At 37.9% G+C, this 21,936-nt stretch overlaps 1 protein-coding gene across 1 annotated transcript; it reads right to left on the bottom strand.

Annotated features, from left to right (window-relative positions):
- Positions 1–5,608: 5,608 nt before the first annotated feature.
- LOC124327692 (ankyrin-1-like) lies at positions 5,609–21,925 on the bottom strand. The gene is made up of 2 exons (XM_046786691.1): positions 21,323–21,925; positions 5,609–5,749 (listed from the first exon to the last, which is right to left on the bottom strand). The coding sequence occupies exons 1-2, from the start codon at positions 21,923–21,925 to the stop codon at positions 5,609–5,611; spliced, it is 744 nt and encodes a 247-aa protein (XP_046642647.1).
- Positions 21,926–21,936: the final 11 nt, after the last annotated feature.

The raw sequence follows: 21,936 nt of genomic DNA, 5'->3' as shown, positions 1-21,936 counted from the left end.
TTGATAATTTTTTTGTCAACAACGCAATTTAGAAAAAAATACTGCTTTTCTCTCCTCCCTGGAAGAAAAAGAAAATCTTAAAGAATCTTTGTTTAAGGGAACACAGGGGGCGCGATAGAAAACGTCGAATTTCATATTATTATTTTAACCAATAACCATTACACACTAAACTTTTCATAAAAAAAGAATCAGTTACGTAATCGTAAGTAGTGATTACATTGGGTTCGATGGAATTCCACTGATGCGATTGGCCTAAAAACCGCAAACCAACAACGCGTACCCCAGCTATGGCAACGCAGCTCGCGAGGAATCATTTGCAGCAAATTTGGAACCAGATAATCACAAACATAGCCGACGAGAAAAATTAAAATTGAATAAAAAGCAAAAAATATGGTTTTCAAATGAAGAAAAATTATAGCTAATATTAGTTTATACAATTGGGAGGCCTAAAATACCCCAGGAGAAATAGATAATAATGAAAAAGCTGCGTTGCCAGAGCTAGGGTACGCGTAGTTGGTTTGCTCTATAATACTGATTCATTGCATTACATAACATTGCATCAGTAACTTAACACGATGACTCAATGACGCCATCTGGCAACCGTTAATACTAATCCCGACCTAACCTAGAAAAGCTGACCACTGTGAAGCTCCTACCTATCTCCCCTGTCTCTTTCGCTCTCTCTCTCTCTGAGAGAAGGTCGACGTGTAAATTCTACTTGTAAATACAGATCGTTTAGACCTCACGGGACAACGTCTCCCATCTACAATTTCATCACAGATGACAACACACCCACTACAGGGCTCTTTCGGATCTGTTTTCTTTATCCGTTTTATCTGGCAACGCAGCATGGCGCCGAATGGGGGAGAAAAGGAAACGTGGGTCCCCTTTTTTTCGTACGCCCTCCTCCCTCCCATTCTCCCTCTTCTCCCCGTTCTCGCGCTACCAAGAAATGGCGCCATGCTGCGTTGCCAGGTAAAACGGCTAAAGAAAACAGATCCGAAAGAACCCTATAGGAGATGAGGGCCAATTGCCATCTAAATAAATTTTAGAACAATTAAATTAAACTAATAACCAAATCAGTTCACGTTCCTTTCAGTCCTACAAATAATTTCACTATAAAAAAAATATCACTTACGTTCGATTTCATGTTTTCAATTTCTTCGAAATTAAGAGCTAGTTGGCTAATTTCGTTTTTATATAAATTAAAAATAAAGGGATGGAAGCTGTTCAAGAGGGATCATCGAAGTTAGTATACTCATTTTCTCTTTTCAAACACGAGCAAGAACCTGTAAAATTTGACGAAAACAACTTACGCCATTTCCATTCCTGGTATTCAATTAAAAAAGAACTTAAATTAAACTGTCCCATTTTGAAGAAAAAAAAAGAAATTATAAAGAAAAAAACTATTTAATTTAGCAGAGAAAATAAATTTATAATTTGCAAATAGTATTTTCGTTGATTCATTCATGTCGTCTGGCATTTGAATTCTTTTGACTACTTTCCTTTTAATAATTTTATAAATCAGGTCATAAAGGAAATAACGCAAACCGAAAAGTTACCCTTGTTTCAAATCTTTAGAAAACAAAGAGAAATTAGTTCATGAATTTCCTATTTGCATAGACTAAGCTTAGACGATATAATAATGAATCGATTAAATATTTACCTTTCTTGCATTAAATGAGTTGCACTGGAAGTTTATTCAAGGTGTTAGACATCGCGTCAGAACTGAATCAGATCCAAATGTAACCCAACCTCAAGGACGTGCAAGAAAACTCAATCCAAAGCAAAAGTGTCATTTTGGGTTGTGCCTTGTGGGAGTACAGCGGATGCATCATTCCGAAAATCGATCATTTTGGGTGCCATCCACATTTGTGTCCCTTTTATTTCACTTTATGAAAAATTCCTTTTTGGAAGTCGATTTTTTTAGCAAATCCAAAATAAGATAATTTAGTTGTGAATCGCTTCCTCATGGATACAAAAATATTTCCTGGTTTGATATCTCGATGAACTAAATATTTCTAGTGTACGTAATGAAGACTGTTGGTGATTTGGTAAAGGAACCTTTCATATTGTGGCAACAAGTATTTATTTGTTTTTTAATTTGGTAAGTGTTTCGTTGCACAATTCAAGTACCAAGTCTCAATTTAAAAAAATATGAAATTCACTTGAAACATTTTTTTAAAATTTAACACTTTCCTTACAAAGCTTTATTGTCATCCAAAGGACATATGGATAGTAACTTCAGCACTTTTTCGTGTCCCAATTTTTCATCCTCCCTCTTTTTTTCGATTAAGTTTCCTCTTGATTCGTTTTCAATATAAATTGTTTACAGCAACATAAACTCCTTTGTACATCCCTTTGTAAACTTTTCCAAAAGATCCTTCGCCAAGGAATATGTTCGTGTTAATTTTCGCCGTTTAACATAACAAGATTATTTGACGAAAATAAAAATAAATTATCCATTTACGTTCAAGCGCATCTTTAAATTGAACGACTGTTTCACGCCACCACTTTAACTTGTTTTTCGGTTGCTTGATGATTTTGGTTTGCGCAATGAAATACAACTCAGCATGTTTTGCGTTCAGTTCTGTTAAATGTATATAATAAATGTCTTTAACTAATTGAATATGTAACCTAACGCATACGACTATATGATAAACGTTTACTTTAAATTTACGTTTGAAATTGATTGGATTTCTGTCTTTCATATTGTAATCGATCGATATGAGGTCATGGCCAAATTAATGACCACCCTTCGTCACCAAGAAAATAATGGAACACCCCACAGCAAATATGTCGTTCTTTTCTTTTGTAGTATATACATATCCTGTTTTGTCGGCTATGACATCGGAATTAATTTTTTAAATCGCTATTCATCACTAAAAACCAATATTTCCTTTGACTATATCCAGGGTTGGTATACTGACATGTTGAACGATGTATTTGCTCGACCCTCAAATGAACATTTTAAATAACAAACATTTTCAAACCAAAATCAGAAATTTTAATCCGCTGGTGTTGAGTGATTAAAATATTGAGTAGTTTACATCATCATGCGCATAATCAAACTAATGTGCAGATATTTGATTCCACTGATAATTTTATAAATTAGCGACTTAAGGTTCGCTGGGAAGCGATATTCCCTGATTAATGCCACGCTAGTTTATAGCAAAAAGTATAAATGTAACGTTCTTAGGCAAAATATCTGTTGATGATAAACATTCTTTTATATTTATTGCAAACATTTTTCAACCAACCTCCCATCGTCTTTGCCGTCATCATAAGCGAAAATTTGAAGAATGAAATTATGATCAAAGTTTTCAACTTTAGAACCCTCTTTGGAACCCTATATAAATAATATCATAAGCAGCTAACTGAAACAAGCCGTGGTTAAGACCCTTCAGCCACTCCTTTTCCCCACTCTGCAGGAAAAAATACAATTTGACTAACAATGTTGAAATCGAATAACTATTTGTTTATTTAAAAAATAACATTCGCTTATAGTGTTACTGTGTTAGAGAGCCAATCAATAATAAAAAAGCTTAAACTTAAACTAACTTTAAATCCCGAAGGTGCCAATTAAATGTAAAGGGGCTTTATTACTTAGCTAACACCAGTTGTGTAAGTCTAGTAGTTGCAGAGACACAGAGCTTATTTTAGTTAGCCACCTTCAGGCTTTAGGGTGATTGAAGAAATCTGACTTTTTTAAGATTTGAAAAATCACGGTGTAATTATTACCAGCGGTATCTACGACTGCTATTCCCCCCCGCTGCCACTGCGCTGGATTGGGTGCTGCCTTTCTGGGAGGCAATAGTCAGAAACGCTATTACCCCCCATTTTTTTTGGGGGGGGGGGGGGAGATTTTACCAAAATTCAATCCTTTTTCAAAGCAGCATCCACCATACATGAAAAAGCCTCGGCTAAAAAACTCTATCCGGTAGTCTAGATTACACCCTTAAAAAAAACTCCTCCCATCTCGTTTCCGCGTTGCAGTTAGCCATCTTTTGGAATATAATTAACAAAACATTTAAGTGGGATATGGAAAAAAACATTTAAGTGGGATATGGTACAAATTAAATGTTCAGTATACGAGAGATATTAATAGGCAACACTTTATATAGCACGGCTATATGAATCAACAAATTGCTGTGGTAATTTTCGGTTATTTAAAAGCCTACCTTTAACCTTTGAACAGATGACGCCATTATAATTCAGGTGACAAAAACATTACTCAAGAAAACACAAGAATATAAACACAGATAATAAATAGAAGGACACAAAAAACACACACGGACTCAACTTTACTTTTTCCTCGTGGCTCCCAACGACTTTTTTTCATATTCCCTTTAGAATTTATTTGCCTCTCTTTTACCATAGCCTACTGTATTAAAGAAGCCGACAGGAACAAAGGAACGAAGATTTGAGACTAATACGGATGTTTCTATCATTAAATTCAATCCAGTGACAGACACCGATAGGAAAAGTTATTTTAGCTTCATTAAAAGAATGCAAGACAGCAGAGATCACAACGAACTTCAACTTCTTTAAATGCTAAATGAGCCACTGTTTTAAATTTCGATGCCAAAATGCAAATCATTTCAACAAGTGTTCTCTATTTCAGAAGCACCTAAACTAAAAGTAACTATTGATACAGCCTATTTTTGAATATTTTTCCTCTTTTACGTGCATTCTGGTTTTCAGACCTTTGCACTGAAAAATCCGGTCTGCTGGTCGGTACTACTTGCTTTAAAAACGGGGGACTAACAAATCCGATTGCATTGCTTTTGGTTCTGCTACAGCTGTTTATAATTCTACCATTAGTGCCAAAGCTAATAAAGAGTAAAGACGTCAAAGTGACCGTAGAAGAAAGCTGCCAAATAAAGAAAACTCACTCAAATGACTCAAAACTCAATGACGTTCCTGACACGTGTCTTCTCTTACCAAGAAATGACTCCAACGCCGAAAACTATGAAAACCAGACTCTATGACTACCAACAGTAGGGGGCTGAGTTGGTTCTTGTGGCGTGAAACCGAGCTGCCTTAAGATGATTTTTTTTTGTAATTTCAATGCAACTAATTATCCTAATCAATTATATTTTATAAGAGGGATTTGAGCAGACGATATGGGACTGGGGAAAACAGTATATTTTATATAATCTCTTATCAAAAAGTAATACAGCCCATAATACTGCCTACTGATTCGGATATTAACGATCCCAACGGTTAAACGCTCATCATTTGCCCGTCTAGTGTTCTTCGTAAGTAAATCTTATTTAATTATTATTAAGACGCGTACTTGGGAATTCAACTACTTTTCTAGTGAGAAATATTTAAAAAAAATTGGGTAGTGGGAGCAATAGATTTGTAAAAATTTTTGGTCCCTAAGCGTTATGGTTTATTATGGAGCTGTAAGAAAGAGAAAAGAAATAAATCTTACGCTACACACATACGACATTGTGATGATTTTATGTGGGTTCAAAATTGATCTTTTGAAAAATATTTGATTTGCCAACTCTTAAACCAAGTTTCTAAATAAGTTTGTAAATTTAGAACTTCCCGTCGATGGGCTTTGAGTGAAAAGATTTTTCGAGAATTCTAGTCAGACTCAGTGATAGTGAATAGTCTGCTTGATTTTGGCTTTGTAAGCCAATTTGATTTCTGAATAGATAATGCCATAATGGCTGAAGCTGAAGTAATTGAAGTTGATAATACTGCTGAAAGTGAAACGAACGATGATGATGGCAACCTATAAGTATTAATTTAAAATTTCAATTCAATAAAAGAGTGCTGAGTTTATGTTTTTGTTCTTTTAGCAACAGCAATGAGATGGAAACTGAAACAAGTGAATCACCTAGGCATTGAAATAGGGAACGACCTCAATCTACAAATGATGGATATGTTGTTTTTGTACCACCAGCATTCTTTATAAAAATCAGCTCAAATGAGAAAAGCACTGTGTACGAATGCTTGCTAGGATGTCCAAAATCCAAATCGCACACAACAGTATCTCATTCTTCCCTGAACAATGCTCGAAGACATATTACTGTAAGTCTTCATTGTTTTTCTTTACAATATTGCTGGTTGTAAAGATGTTATATTTTGGCGTTTTTGTAGACATTTCACAAATCCAGATTGAACGACTTCAATGTTGTATTTGCTGCTGGGAAAAAATCATCTGTTGGTGCCAGTGGGAAAGACACTCCAAATCTTTACCAACACTTAAACGATCTGAAAGATCCCCCTCTTGCAAAAAAGGTCTTGACCCAAGCAGATCTGGACACACAATTATGGTAATTTAAGCAAAGCAATACATTTTATCAATTGGTTACCCATCTGTTATATTTCTAGAACTATATCATAAAGGATACTCTTCCTCTGAATGAAGTGGAGAGGGAAGGATTTGTCGAATTGATGGGAGGCCCCATTGGAAAGTTAGTAGTAAAAAAAGGAAATTTTTTACTAAGAAACTTCAAAGAGAATATTCAAACTCAAAAACGATCTTGATCATGGCGCTTGAAAAAGCCACACATGTTTCAACCACTGTAGATATGTGGTCGTCCGGCAGAAGAAGTTTTCTTGGTATGACTGTCCACTGGATCGGTAGTGATCTACAAAGACATAGTGCTTGTTTGGCGGTTCGGCGTGTCATAGGATCTCACACTCACGATGTTATTGCTGCAGCAATAGAGAATATGCACAAAGAATTCGGAATTGCCTCAAAAATGAATTGCACAATAACAGATAACGGGAGAAACTTCCTTAAAGCGTTCAAAGTATGTTCATGCAGCTCAAGCACAGCGCCGAACGAGGAAGAAAACGCACATGACTTTGACTTTTAAGAAGATGTTGATGACGACGAGGATTTTGTTTACCTAGACATCGGAGATAATTTTGAAAAATACTCCAAAGAATGTGAAGCACAAGAAGCAACGGCGTCGGAGTCTTCAGATGACGAAAATATTGCAGCAAATCAAGCCATGCATACGAAACGCATCAACTTACCAAAACATATAGGATGCTCCTGTCATCTTCTTAATCTGATTGCCACGACTGACATCAACAACATCAATAACGTTACAATCAAGAAAAAGAAGAAACGTTTTGATGCGAAACTTCAAAAGATCTGGAATAAACAGTCCCGTAGCTCTTTAGCTTCAGATTATATAAAGGATAAGCTGGGAGTCCTTTTTGTTTTGTACACGCGCTGTAACTCTCTTTACGACGCTGTCGCATGCGTTACGAAGTTAATCGAAACAAAAAATGATGAGTTATCAGATTTATTTCTTCATTTCAACATTGTACCATTTACCAAAGCCGAAGAAGAATTCCTCTTGGAATATGTTAGAATCATGGAGCCTTTCACTCAAGCCTTGGATGTTCTTCAGAATGAAGAGAAAATGTCTTTAGGCTGCGTTCTCCCAACCATTAGATTGCTGCAAGAAAAAATGGAAGAATTTTCAAAAGATTCTTTGATTGAACATTGTGAAACTCTTGTTCTGGCAATAATATCTGGTCTTTACACAAGATTTGGAGAAATGTTCAAGAACGTTCACATGCGACTTGCGTCAGTATCCGACCCAAACGTCAAAAAGTATTTGGGCGGATGAAAATGAGAAAGAGCAGCTGATAACTTTGTTGAAATCAACAGTTCGTCGTAACACGGCTTTCAATTTGAATCCTGTCTCTGGGTAATTTGATTTCCTTGGCCTACTGGTAATTGATTTATATAGCATTATTTTCAATTTGTTGTATTTTTTTAAAGAAACAATGGTGATGGTTCGCTTGGATGCTTCGCCAAAGAAAAAAACAGGTTTCTAGATGGATAAAAAAACGAGTTTCTTTAGAGGCTGATGAAGTGGATAGCTACCTTAACGACGGGAGTACGAAATTAAGTTCATTACAAGGTTCTCTACAACAAAGAAAATCTTCTTCGGACATTAATACAAAAGTAAACAGAAAATTTCTAAATGTTGTGATCGAAAAGTGATCGAATTGATCGATCGATTGATCACTTTTATTTCAGTGAGCGATGAGCGAGCGATTGATCAGATTTTGGGAATGATCAATGAACGAGGGATTTATCTGTTTTTGGTGATCAAAGTACAAGTCTGGCCGTGACAGACACGCCAGTTCAAAACAGGGAATTGAACCTCCACCCCATTCTCTGTTTTCTACGTTCAAAGTCTTTCTACAACCAAGCTATACTGCTGTAGGCCTGAAATTTGTTACTGTGTTTCTAAAATAGATAGCCATTATTCTAACAGAAGTTGGATCGTTTAGTTGGTGAAAAATCTAAAGAGACTTTTGGATGGAACGTCTACAGCTCCTAGTAAAAGAAGTATATACTCGAGTATACTACTTAGGCGCACAAAAAATCAAAAGATCGCAGGAATTTAAACTCCGATTGTAGTTATGTCCACTAAGTACGTCAAAGGAGCTTCCTCTCTCTGCTCGAGTAAACTAATGCATTTTAATTTATAGATTTGTTCATCTGCACTTAGCAAAGCCTTCTGGGTAGGATTTACTGTTTAGGGGATAGTGGGGTCACACTGAACAAAAACTTTGTTTTGTCTGTAACTCAGTGTATAACCATATTATTATGCTGAAATAAATTCAATTGCTGTAAAGAGCGTTGTTGGTGTAACTTGGAATTGGAACTTTGGAATGTTTTCATTGCCATACGTTTCATAGTTTTAGAATTATTGAATTTTTAAAAATAAGGGTAACATTGTTGTTGAGGAAAAATGTGAGGTGAAAACTGGACAGGGGGCTTTCTTTATACATCAATATGTGGTATTATACTGGACACCAAAAAGACAGCCCTCTATTTTGTTTCCTCAATAAATCGTGTATTTTTAAGAATTTCGCGATTATTTTTTGGTCACATATAGATATTGGCATTGACAAAATCCCAGTATTTTTCCCCCAGTTCATCATCACCAAAACTCGTAAATGCTACTGTCCTGTCTGGAACAGTTGAGTCCATTAACATGCGCGGGGGGTACCTTACCCTACGCGGAAAAAAATTTACCTTGCGCTCCGCAACATACCTGCAAACAGAAGCACAGATATTTTAGAAGATTTAAATGTAAACGAAACCGTTTATTATATATATTTTTACAATTGAATGATTTAAAAACATTTTTTTCGTTTTCTATTAGATTATGAGTCTGCCACTGTTCATGAACTGGAGGCACACACCACACTAATCAAAGAGACCGTGTTGGAGGTTCGGGCCAGCATGGATACTACGGATGGCCTGAGGTGGACGTGTGTGGAGTAAAAAGCAGTCTTATTCGCTGTCTATGTGTGTATGTTTCGACTACTGTATGTGTATTCAGTCGCCCCACCCCCAGTAATCCTTTCTTCTGCGGTCCCACTTTTCTGCTCTTGATAACCGTGTTCAACTTTGGACTTTCTTTTATGACCATGTCCAATTCTCAACCCTCTCTATGACTTCACTTGACTTTCATCTGCCTTTAATGGCCTCCTTCTACGGTTGACACACTCAGCCGTAGCACTGGCCGCGCGGGAATGTTTAAACTCCCGTCGCAAACTCCAAGAGTCAGTAAATATAAGTACAGTAAGTTAAATCCTTTCATGTTCTTTATTTGTATTCTGTGCTGCGAATTTAAAAACATTTTTGGCCCAAACCTTTCAACTTTCCTGCGAAGTAAGTGCGCCTTTTCGAGCTCCCCAAAAGCGTCTTGAGGTGGCCTTTGACATATAAATGGCCAGCATTGGGCAAGCTCGTTCCACTTTTTCTCGTGAGATGTAGTGGGACTGGAAAACGATAGATAAAATCGACGCAGCATTCAAGGCGGTGAGCCTATCCTTCGCTTGGCTGGAAGAATTTTTTAATCGGGTAGGAGTAGGGTTGGCATTCGTCAAAATGACGGCAGCAGAAAGTATTCGCGAACAGGACATGAAAACCTTGTGCCCAATAAGCCGAGAAAAAGAATTTACATAAGGCTTGTGTCGTTGCGATCTTCCTCAAAGACGAAAAACAGACCAGAGAAGAGTACATCACGACGATGGCACACTGGAAGGGCTAGGGGGCGGTTTACCTCGGTTCACCCAGCCGTCAACCAGGACGGCCGTGCAATGGTGGACAACCAAAAGATGCGCGGGATTTGCTGCCGAACTGGAAGAACTCAAGGAACGCCTTTCTGCTCATGAACGGACCATGGATGACGACGGCTTGGTCACCTCGGACTAGTATTGTTGTTCAAACTTACTTTAATTATTTTAGTTTTACGTAGAATTTTGTCATTGTATCGGGACGATACCCGGCCTTATTGTGGATGTCACGCATCAAGAGCGTGTGAACGAGTAGTCATCGGAGTAGCCAGACGCAGTGATTGGAAACTGGAGTAGGAGCGGACTGGAGTTAGAGACCATAGAACGATAATTGATTCCGGAAAATGCAGCGTTGAGTTAGCAAAATGGGTTTATTTGAGCCGGGAGAGCAGGGCCTTGCTCTCAGGCTTCCTATGAAGTCGTCTTACAGCTGAAGCATTTATCTTGTGATTGTGTAGTGATTATGTAGACATGTTACTCTGTAGTTGAATCCAGTTGTCATTCGTGCAATTCATCCTTTGACCGGGGCGCGTCTTCGTTACAATATGGTTTAGGGTTGGCAGGCTTCTATTGCAGAAAAGAGGCGAGTTTTTCAGGAATGTCGCAACGCACTGCTAACCACCCAGGCGAGATTTTTTAAGAAGGTATAGGGAAAAATCATGTTTTAAGGGTATTATTTAATTGCAGTACGAAGGTAAAATTTGATTCCCTCTTGGCTTCCAAGAGGATCTTGGGGGGTGTTATTAGGACTGGGTTTTCGTCGTTTTTTTTGGACAAATTGCGGGTTTCTTGCATTTTTTCCCTTGGATCCTGTCCGTGGTGGGTAGGTCAAGTCAAACTTGATGAGACGAAAAAGTTAACAAAAAATATATCGCGATCCGTTGAGTGGATCGTGAGCACTGTCGACCAAACTGCTTTTTACGTTTTTGCGGTTTGGATTGAGGGAAGGGGGTCGATTTTTTTGGGGGGGTGGGTGGAAATGGGGTTGGTTTTCTTTTAGGGTGGTGGGTGAGAAGGGGCTCTTTTTTGCGGGGGGTTGGTTGAGAAGGAGGTCGATTTTTTGGGGGGGTGGGCGATAGGAAGTCGATTTTTTCTACAGTGGGGGCCTCCCCCTCCCCCCCCCCTAGTAAAATAAGTTGTCTGCTTTTTTTTATTTCATTTTCAATGCCGTTTTAAGCAGACGACAGAAAAATAACACCAAGAGGAACCTGCCGCCACACCGGTCTTCTGGTATAGATGGGACATTCCACGCCAAAACGGGCAAACCTTGCCGCGGTCAAAATTCCTGAATTTCTAAATAAGTGAAAACCATTGAAAAAATCTTGGAAAAAAATTAAAATCCCCGATAATTGTCAGGTTTTGTTCATTTTGACTTATTTTTTTTAATTTTGTTTTCAATATTTTGAGGTTTCTGGTTTGTTTATTCAGCACTAGATGGCGCAATTGTTTGGAATTTCTGAGAAAAACATTCAAGACAACGTCAGGCAGATGACGTTTGGATCGGGCGAAGCTCGAAGTTGATATCGAAAAACTTATTCATATACTGTGTGTTTTCTCTGGTTCTGGGTAGAAGTGTTTCAATAACTGTGTGTGAAATTGAAATGTTGTCTTTGGTGAGTCTTAATCAATTCACCTCCTATATGCTCATCAGGAGAGAAAATAAACATTCAACTCGAGTATAAAATTCACACCAAACTCTTCTCTGATATTTTACTTTAACACAATGAAGTGTCAGGTATTTCTTTAACCATTCGCGTATTTTTGTATTGGTTTGGGGTAGGGAAAAGTCTGATTAAAAATTCAATTTTACAGTGTCCCGGGAAAATGAAGGTTTCTCAAAAACAAAGAATAACGCTCCTCTAGCTCTAGCTTAACATCAAAACCGTTTTAAATTCCTGATTTGGTTAACTTTACGGATACGGAATCAGTTATCTGTTCGATAACAGCCTCGCAGATAGCTCCGATTTCCGTCTTTACGAGATAAGTAACAGAATCATTTAAGGGAAGACCATCTATGTCCGTTTCTATATTTGATGTTTGGTTTTATGGTGGTGGTGTCATAGGTGGTGATTATACTGGTGCTTCCTTTCCGTCTGGGGAATTCTCGTTCATAAGAGTCCCTAGAATAAATGCATAGAATTAAAACATGAAAGTAGAATATTTATTTTAATTCTATTCACTTCGTTCATTCCGCCGGAGCAGCGGGGACAACGGGGGGGGGGGTCACAGCACCACAGCACGCTTCCGCTTGGAAATTTAACACGGTACGACTGGTAACGCCCAACGCCCACAAGAACTCTGACGGCGTCCCACTATTCCCATAGCTTTAAAGTGAGGTCGCGATGGCCTCAAGAGCGGCTGTTGCACTACTTGGACCTCTTTACGGTTGGACTTTTATATTCAACCATAGATTAATTAGTGATCTAAAATCTTGTATATATATAGATAATTAACGAAAAACCTGACTCGGATGACGCCGGAATTTGCGACGATCCGGTTATAGACTTAGGTACATATTTCACAACATTTATGTTACGCATTAATAAGATTTGGAGTCGACGCCATTGGAAATTTGGACACATTTTCGTTGCTGTTGGCATTCTTCAGACATTACTTATTAGTTATTTTATTACGACATAAGTTTATTTATGCGTCATGTAATAGCGGCAAATTTTCAAATTAACATCATGAAGAAATTCCAGAATGGAGAAACGGAGTGAACCTTTACATTGGAGCGAAAGGAAAAAGGAACTTTTCATGGAGAGGCAAATAGAAATCTTTTACGCGTGACATTGTTTGCATGGCCCCCCTCAGTTGCCTCCTTCCATCCTTCAGATTCATCGGTGGAGCTTAATCAATTTTCTTATTGCTTTGTTAACAGATTGGGTGTTCCCGAATTTCAATATTTCTGCTCCTATTAAAACGAATTAGTTATAGGTCTATACCAAATATATGAAAACAACTGTTGGCCCTAGTAAATGTGTGCATTGAAAACTAATCATATCGTCGGCAATTTTTACGTGATCAACCCCCTTTTTAGGGTAGGAGTTAGTGATTCCATTGTGCAGTTCCATAATTATTTGGTACACTTCGGTATGTGTCCCAATATTTACCGAGGCCCAACAACCCTAGTGAAATTTCTTAATTTTGATAACGTCGCACAACTGCAACGATTTGATGGGACGTTTTCAGCTTCTCTCTCATGCCAAAAAAAATATTTCCTTCGCCAGTCGCTTTGAAAAGATGGATTCCAGAATACTGATGATGAAGGTTTTATGGTCTTTTGGAAATTATTTTCTAGAAAACGTTAAAAATGTTAAGGCAAAAATAATAATTATTACAAAAATATAACAAATTCAAACAGCTAATAAACAGCAGAACAACGGAAATGGGTCGTTATGGCAACTGAAAATATCCTGGCAAAAATAATTGATCTCTAGCCAGCAGGATCTCAGTCCCTTGTGGCTACGTCCAGGAATCATCAATGGCGCAGCCGTTTAAATATTTTAGGAAGACCAAAGGCTACAAAAGGCAGAAAGAGCGCTATAAAAACCCCTTTTACTTATCAAATTTTGCTTTGAATTGTTTCGTCCCCTCAGCTAATCTTCCAATGCCATAAAAAATCTTAATTTTCGTAGTCGGAACTGCCTTTCTTTAATGTTTTAATGTCTACATAGATCAAAGTTGCCGGCAACTTCATCCAAATGATCATTTTAAGGATAAATGATCATCACTTCTTCTCTCTTTCCGCCAATTTGCAGCCAATTCTGCCAATCCAGGATTTTTGGCTGGGAATTGTCCATGATAAACTAGAAAAGGAAAGAAAGATTATCAACTTTGGGATTTATAAAAATCAAATAGAGAATTAAGCGACCCTATTTCCCTCTTTTATGGACGTCAGCATCAACGGCTCTTATGCTATTGCTGTTCTTCCTTCCAAAATGTTTCCACATCTTATCTGGACTACATTTGTGCGTAACCAGCAACATGTTCTAGCTATAGCTACCTGACTACCTACTAGTGGAGAATTAGAGTCATCACACATTTTACCTCCCCTGTATATTAAATTCTGGCTGAATGTCGGGGGTCTTCAGTGCGTGTCGTTCCTTTACGGTCAGATTCACGTCCTATCCCTACTTTTCATGGCCAAATTAAAAATAATACCAAGGTATATAAAACTGTTAAATTGGTTGGTTTGGTTAAGTTTTTCTGTTTTTTTTTTGTCCTTTTCCAGGTTGACTTCACCTTAACCATTGGTCGTAAATGAAAGTGCTGAATCACAAAAATACCAGACTAGAATATCATAGAATAAATCTAATTGAGCCTTAGTTGACAAGCCTTATTTTAACTCCTAAATTTAAAAATCTCGTGGTCTGGTTGGATTGCTTTAAAAAATAGCGCTGAAAAAAACCAATGTGCTGGGTTGAGGTAATACATATGGCACAAAAACGAACCATAGCCTTGCATGGTAAAGAAACAAAAAAGGTGCATTATTACTAGTTACGTTCCTTTGCGGCATCGTTGATTGCCTCCTGGCGATCAAGTGCCGCCATTTTCTCTTTCCAGTTGTCAGCGAATGTCGATCGGTTAGCAATGATAGAGCGTTATTGGGGATTGCCGAATACCATCTGGGCAAAATTAAGTCCACGCGAGGAGTGTTTCGGAATTCGATGAGGCCTTGCCTGAATTCATCGGACGTCAGGGAAGGAGAAATCTTTTGACTAGTTCTTTAACGTCTTGGAACCTTTCAACATTGGGAAATTTCTTCCCGGAGAAAAATTCGAGGATTACCAGACAAAAATCCGCCGTGTTCTTTTTCCTTGAGGTGGCGTGTACCAGCACGTGGTGCAGCCACTCCTGGATTCATAAATAAAGAAGGATAACCTTACGACGAAGAACATTTTATTCAAAAAAGGAGATAAATTTGGGCATGAGCTTACCCTCCAAATTGACGGAATAAGTAAGTTTATTATATAGCTCTAAGCTGAATGTCAACTAACTTTTTTCATTTTTTTTATTTATTTTCACGTCTGTGTAGTCAATCGCTGTAAAAAAAACAGCGAGAACTTCGGCATACATAAAAATATATTTCAAGCTATTTAATGCCCGAAAAATTAAGATTTTGAAAGACGATCAGAAAAAAAAAACTAAATCAAAATTCCCAATACGTAACAGGAATGTCGCGGACAAAAACATTCCTGTTAACCGTTACATCAAGAGTAACAACAACGGAAATTCGTCGGTAACGATCAACAATTCTCAACGTTTCAACGAGACAAGTGATGAGTCTTGATTTGCTCAATTAAAATCACATAGTGTTTAATGGTTTATTTCTTTTAGATATTTCAACACTTCCAGCTGTTCCTGACGGAACAAGTTTTGTCTTCTCTTCAAGTGATGTCGGTACAGGGACAAACAAGTTCAGGCTATACGGTGTCTTTTTTCACTACCGAGAGTGATCAATTATCAAATCCAGAACACCAGGAAGTAAATATTCTATCACTGCCTTCAAGTACATTGACATCTACCAACCAACAGCTGTTTAGTTATCCAGAAAAAATCAATGTTCCAGAAAATCAACAAGTTTAGGTTGTTTACGTCAAAAATCCTTCGAGTTTTTTACATTCAGACCATTGAATCCATTGAGAAACTAGAAAAATTAGCGAGAGAACGCAGTGTACTCCGGTAATATTTCTTTATATTGTTTCCATGAATACAAAATAATATTGTAATTTTTTTGTAGCAGATGTTTTGAAGGATTCACTTGTAAATCCGAAGGTCGGCTCACCATGCATTTGTCAATACGCAGAAGATGATACATGGTATCGCGGAAAAAATGTGAAAATCGGAGTTTCTTCTGGAGCAACGGTTCAATTTGTAGACTATGGAAACTAGCAACAATTCCATGTAAAACAAATCAAGAACATTGACGTGAAATTTCTATAGCATACCACTGCAAACTGGATGGAGTAGACGCTTCTCTTCATCGGAAACTAGAAGACAGGAAAAAGTTTAAAAACATGCGATGGGAAAAATAGTTTCTGCTACATGTACCATTCGAGATACAGATGGAAAATTTCCTATGAACTTATTTGAGAAAATTAACGGAGGAACAAGTTTTATCAACGAAGCATTCGGAGCGAAACGCCCTACCAATTTGTGTTGGTGGTGCAGCTGGATCGTCAGTAGCTACTGGGTTACTGGCTCAACTGGAAGAGCCAGTTGTTTCTAGCGCCTTATTTTCTGCATCTTCAGGTGAACAAGATTCAGTTGAAGTCATTGTCGACCCCCCTCTATCGGAGGATTTTATTCAACAACGAGAAGAGAAGCAGAAAGCCAAGGCGAAGACAGAAGTTATCATTCCTGTGGCAATCGAGAAAGAAGAAACCACTGCAAATGCCGCCAATGTAAACCCTATTGCTTACTTGTTTGACGCTGCCCGATCTGTTAAAGTGGCCAGTGCTAAAGCTGAATTTTTTTCGCAAAGCTGGTGTCAACTTTAACTACCGCTGCTCCCAAACCTGCAGAAATTAATTGTTCTTTTCAGACTATTGAAGCCAAAAAGCATCCCTTTCGCTGTTGTCTGCCAAGCAAGAATGACCTCACATCCGAGAAGTCTCACATCCTCCTAATCACATGGATCCTCCTCCTCTTCAAGCTGTTGCTGAGGCTAAATCCAAAGTCGATAACCAAGCACCTTCAAATTCCATTGCTGCGGCTGCGGTCGCTAATTATGTTCCTACTCGAAAAAGGGCCGTTGCAGATTCTATCTGGAAAGTCGCTGAGGAGGTTCCGTCTCAGGTAGCTACCTAGGCTGTGGCCCAGGCTGAAGAATATGCAAACAACGATTCCCACGTTTTGCAACTGGCCAAGATGGTCCGTTTTCCCAGATTGAACCAACAGCAGTCAAACAAAAAGAGTTTGTAGACTGGACCACCGTCGACATAGGAATTGAACGTTAGAGCTCTCCACCGCCTCCTTCGGTACTGGCTTCCATTTTTTTTGCAGCTCGTCTCGATGAAAGAGCTGTTGAAAAGGCACGTCTTCATCCAGGTACTTTATCATGTTGATTCTTGCGGAAAAAATTTATTTGTTCTTTAATTGTTTTTAAATTTACAGATCATGTCATCTCCGCTGCCTTGGAGACTATGCTCGCCATGGGCTTCACCAATGAAGGTGGTTGGCTTTCTACACTGTCGGGAGTTAAAGGAGTTGGCATAGGGATAGTCCTTGATGTCATCCATCCGCAATTCCATCGCCGGCAATAGAGGCTGCACAAGAGGAGTTGTCAAGCCGTTTCTAAAATTCCCGCCTTTAAGTATCCTTAATTTTTTTTTCATTTCGTTTACCTCAATATTTGTTCATTTTTTCAATATTTCAGATGAAAGATATTGTTGTTTACAAGTGGTTGTTTGAGGGTATGTTGGATGAGTGGGACTTGCTATACATTGAAAAAGCATTGGGAAATTACTAGTTAGGCCTAATTGGTGTTGAAATAATTATAAATAGCAGGGAGAAGAATTTACCCATGCCTTTTCAATATCGGGCGTTAGATTGGTAGCAGGTGGGATGAAGTCGAAAATCGTTAGAAATGGCGTAAAATTTTCTAACATTTCCGCGAATATCTTTGCTAATATAGCTCAGATAAAAAACGGGACGAGATTTCAGTAGAGGGGGGAGATCTTTTATCCCATAAAATAAGTTTTTTTTGCCGTCTAGTTCGTCCGAAAACTGATGTGTTTGACTGCGATGCCTAGTCGTCGTTTCCCAAAAAGTGAAAACCCCCAAATCTGGCTTTCTTGAGTTTGGACTTGTTGTTAAAAATAGACTGGTTCGTGTCCAGATTCAAAAGTATATTTAGATACCAAGATAATTGAACTGAAACAACGGGTTCTCTAGTTGACACTTTATCTCACGTACCTAAGGGGCTCGAGTGCGTGGTGCGTCTCTTGTGTCTCAGCAACGTGGTGCGGCTCGGGTGGTTCCGTAGCGTGGTGCGGCACGTGTGGTTCTGCAGCATGGTGCGGCTAAGTGTGGATAAGCGTGGTGAGGCTCGTTTGACTCAGCAGCGTGATCCGGCTCGTGTGGATCAGCCACCTGGACCGGCTCCTGTGGATCAGTGTTCTAAACCGACGACCAAATATCATGGCGGGATTTAACGAAAGCCGATCACTATGCCTGGACGACGTTTTCGAACTTGAAGATGATTTTGAAGAAGCAATGGATCAAAATTGGGAAGATGCTACTCAACAATTCAATTCACTAATTTAAAACTGATTGATCAGCAGTTGTTTCAAGATCATCGTGCAAAATCTAGCCTGAGTCGTCCTCGGTTCCTAGACGACGAGTTTGAATTTTGCACGCACAGGTTTTCAACCATATTCTGCTACTCTGGAATTGAGCTACTTTCGCACCGGAAGAAATGATGTTATGCCGTCGATTTCCGCTTCAACGGCGTTCAACTATTTGGATCAAATGCTTTACCAACACATCCAGCAAAGATAACTTGCGAGTATATCAGCATTAATGAAAATTCTGCACAGAACTAACAGGAGTTCAATCCATGTAGGAATACATCAAATTGCTAAATCTTCCTACATACCAGCAAATTCGCTTTGAGAAAATAAATAGTTGATTCCTACTTAGTAATTTAGAATCGAAATCAAATGATCTCTTGGGTGTGTCGTCTTGGAGTGTCCGAATATGTCTCAACAACGCCACGCCACGCAATTCAGTGACACTCTTATCTTGGCGTATTCATATGCAAGTATATATCTTTTACTTTTTCCAGTTGGGTCAATTACAACAACAAACGAGTTGTCGCCTGCACAGCAATAGCTAACAGTGTAACAGCGTCCTTAATAATCAGGGCTTGTAATTTTTTTTAATCTGATATAATTTAAATGTATAAAGTAGACCAGAGTATACTAGACACAACTATAAGGAAATATGCATGAGCAAAACAAGAAAAATAAGGAAAAAGTAAATTCTTAGCCCAAAAACTACTCCCATAAAAGCCCTGAAATGATTCTCTTCGTCCATTCGATGGATCAGAATAAGTTAGTACATACTAACTTTGTGGATAGTTTGTTGAGCTAAATCATGCATATAATGGGTCTTTGCATACAGCTGGACTGACATTTTTCCGGTTCAGTTGAACAAGTAAAACAATCAATATACCAATTTCAAGTTCATTGATGTGGTGTTTCCCAGCTTCTGTAAGAGTTTCTATAAACCCTTGTTTCTATTTCTTTTCCTTTGTGAATTTCTTGGAATCGAACTCGAGATCTTCGGTTGTAAAAGGGTCAATCTACGCGAAGCCGACCAATCGATGTGGCGACCAAGTCATGGATTTTGATAAAAATTTTATTTTATGAAGATCTATTTTGTCCGATTTCAATGTGTAATTTTGGTATTTGTTATATGAATACAAAATTGGTAATTAAATTTTTAGTTTTTTAGTTATTTACTTCCCCGTATTTAGTGTGTTGTAATTTGTTAACGTAGCTTTATTATTTCGTATTATGTTCACTTAACAACTAGCTAGAGTTATATAGTAAGGTTACTTTTATCGAAATTAACTTCAAAAATTAAATATCCCTTAGATATTTTAATTATTAGTGCTTCAATTAGGAATTCATGGGTTATTGTGGCGCCGAGAGTTATTTCCATGAAAAAAGCCTGTTTTCCGAAGAGATCGAATTAGCACAAAACTCAAATACATCAGTTTGGATAAAATGCTTGGGATAGTCTCGGTATAAGAAAAAATTGTGATTTTCTCTTAGTGGAAAGCTAATCTAGAGTTCATTGCTATTTAACTCGATAACCTGTCTATCACTTTAATCATACCTTCAAATAGACGAACAGATATTCTAGATTATTTAAATGTTAACGACACTGGTTCACCAGTAACGTCATAAGGGTTTTTACAATTGAATGATTTAAATTGTTTTGTTTGTTTGTTTTTTTTCATTTCCTATACAGTAGATTATGTTACTTTTACTATTGGCTGGTGGTAAAGGGCTCAATTTAAATGGTGGGAACCACCTCTTCTTGTTCGATCCACACTCAAATCCTCAATTAGAGGCACAAGCAACCTATCGAATCTTTCGAATTCGCAAAACAAAAAAAAATGTTTGTGTTACCCGGATAGTTCCAAGACTAGATAGAAGAAAATGATTGGCACTTCAGACAAAGAAGATACCCTGGTAGCACACTCACATCCATCGTCTATCATATAGATGTCTTAATGTCTAAATCAAATCTTATCTAGCTACAACCTAAATTGGATATCACATGGATACTCAATTTACTACGGCCTTATGCTATCTTCGTATAGATGTACTATAGATGTACGTTTCTCATACGATCACGGACATCCATTTGTACTAGAAATCAGACGCTTAACAGACAGACGTAATATGACGTCTGTGAGATGTCCAAATTATCTGTCCACAGGATAGATGAGGACGACAAGGACATTCAATTTTCATCATTTTAACTGCTAATATTAATATAGGGCCGTTGAACCAAATACAGTTGAAAAGTAATAAAGAGTGGTGTAGTGGGTAGAGCTGGAGTATCTCAAGCAGTTCAAGAGTTTTTGCATTTTTTCTAAGACACGTAGTGCCATAAGAATGCACCGAAAAAAGGGAGTGTACCTAATAGTCATGGGGATAAGAACTGAAAACAAAATCTTTTAATGATATATTGCCCAAACATTCCAGAAAACATTAATTGTAAGAAATACAATTAACTGTAATATGATAAAGAAAAAATTGTTTTGTCTGTTTTGTTGTAAAGTGTTTTCCCCAAATTTTATTTCTTTGCTTTCCAAGTTTATGTCCTTTCAGGCTTAGCGACAGTGTTTTCCATGATACGAATTACATAATCTTGTTTAACGGTCTCGACTCTCTTCAGGTAAATCAACAGCATGCTTCACAGTTTATTAACGGTCTTCCCGTTGCTATACTAACATATCAAAAATTAACTAATAAACGTTTTGTTGGTTGCTAAAAAAATACAAACAATAAGTCTACTGCAAATTCAAGCGGAAACAGTTACAGTAAGTAAAATGTTTACATGAAGTAATAGAGCATTAAATTCTAAAAGAGTAAATTAGACCAAGATTGAATTGGACTTACTGATTGACATTTTTGTGTCTACTTGTCGCATTTATATGGGCACAGCACGCACGGAATATTAATTCACGGAGCGTTTTTTCAATATGCTTTTTTACTTCAGGATGGCAATGTTCGCTTCCTATACGAATAGATATGTGATACGGTGTAAATCCGCACTTGTCCTCCTGTAAGATGTTTCCACCATGTTCTAGTAACAGTTTTAACATTTTCAACTCTTCAATAGTTTTGGCCGTAGAAATGCCGTAGTGGACAGGTGTCCAGCCAATAAAGTCCGCAGCGTTTGGATTTCCACCTTTTTCAAGTAATTGGCTGGTGATGTCAAATCTTACTTGATGGTTTTCATTTCTTATTGCGGCCATTGCGGTCCGATGAAGAGGTGTTTGTTTTAAAATATAATCCGAAGCTTTAGGGTCCCCTCCGTGTTCAAACAAAATTCTCAATAATTTGTCTGCGTGAATTCCTGAATTCATTGCGACATAATGCATTGGCGTTTCTCCAATTTTATTACATATGTTTACGTCTCCACCATTTTCCAGGATGATCTTCATCTTTTCAGGTGCTGTTTCACTGACGTTTTCAGCTGCATAGTGAACAAGACAACGACCTGTTTCGTCGATAATATTGGGATTTCCTCCATTTTGAAGTAGCAGCTGCAAATTGTTTAATGCAACAGAAGATTCGTTCTTGAGAATAGCCATCTGGATCACTA

Source organism: Daphnia pulicaria, chromosome 2, assembly GCF_021234035.1.
Source record: "Daphnia pulicaria isolate SC F1-1A chromosome 2, SC_F0-13Bv2, whole genome shotgun sequence".
NCBI lineage: Eukaryota > Metazoa > Arthropoda > Branchiopoda > Diplostraca > Daphniidae > Daphnia > Daphnia pulicaria.
Note: the sequence above shows the minus strand (reverse complement) of the source record. Positions and strands in the feature narration are given on the sequence as shown.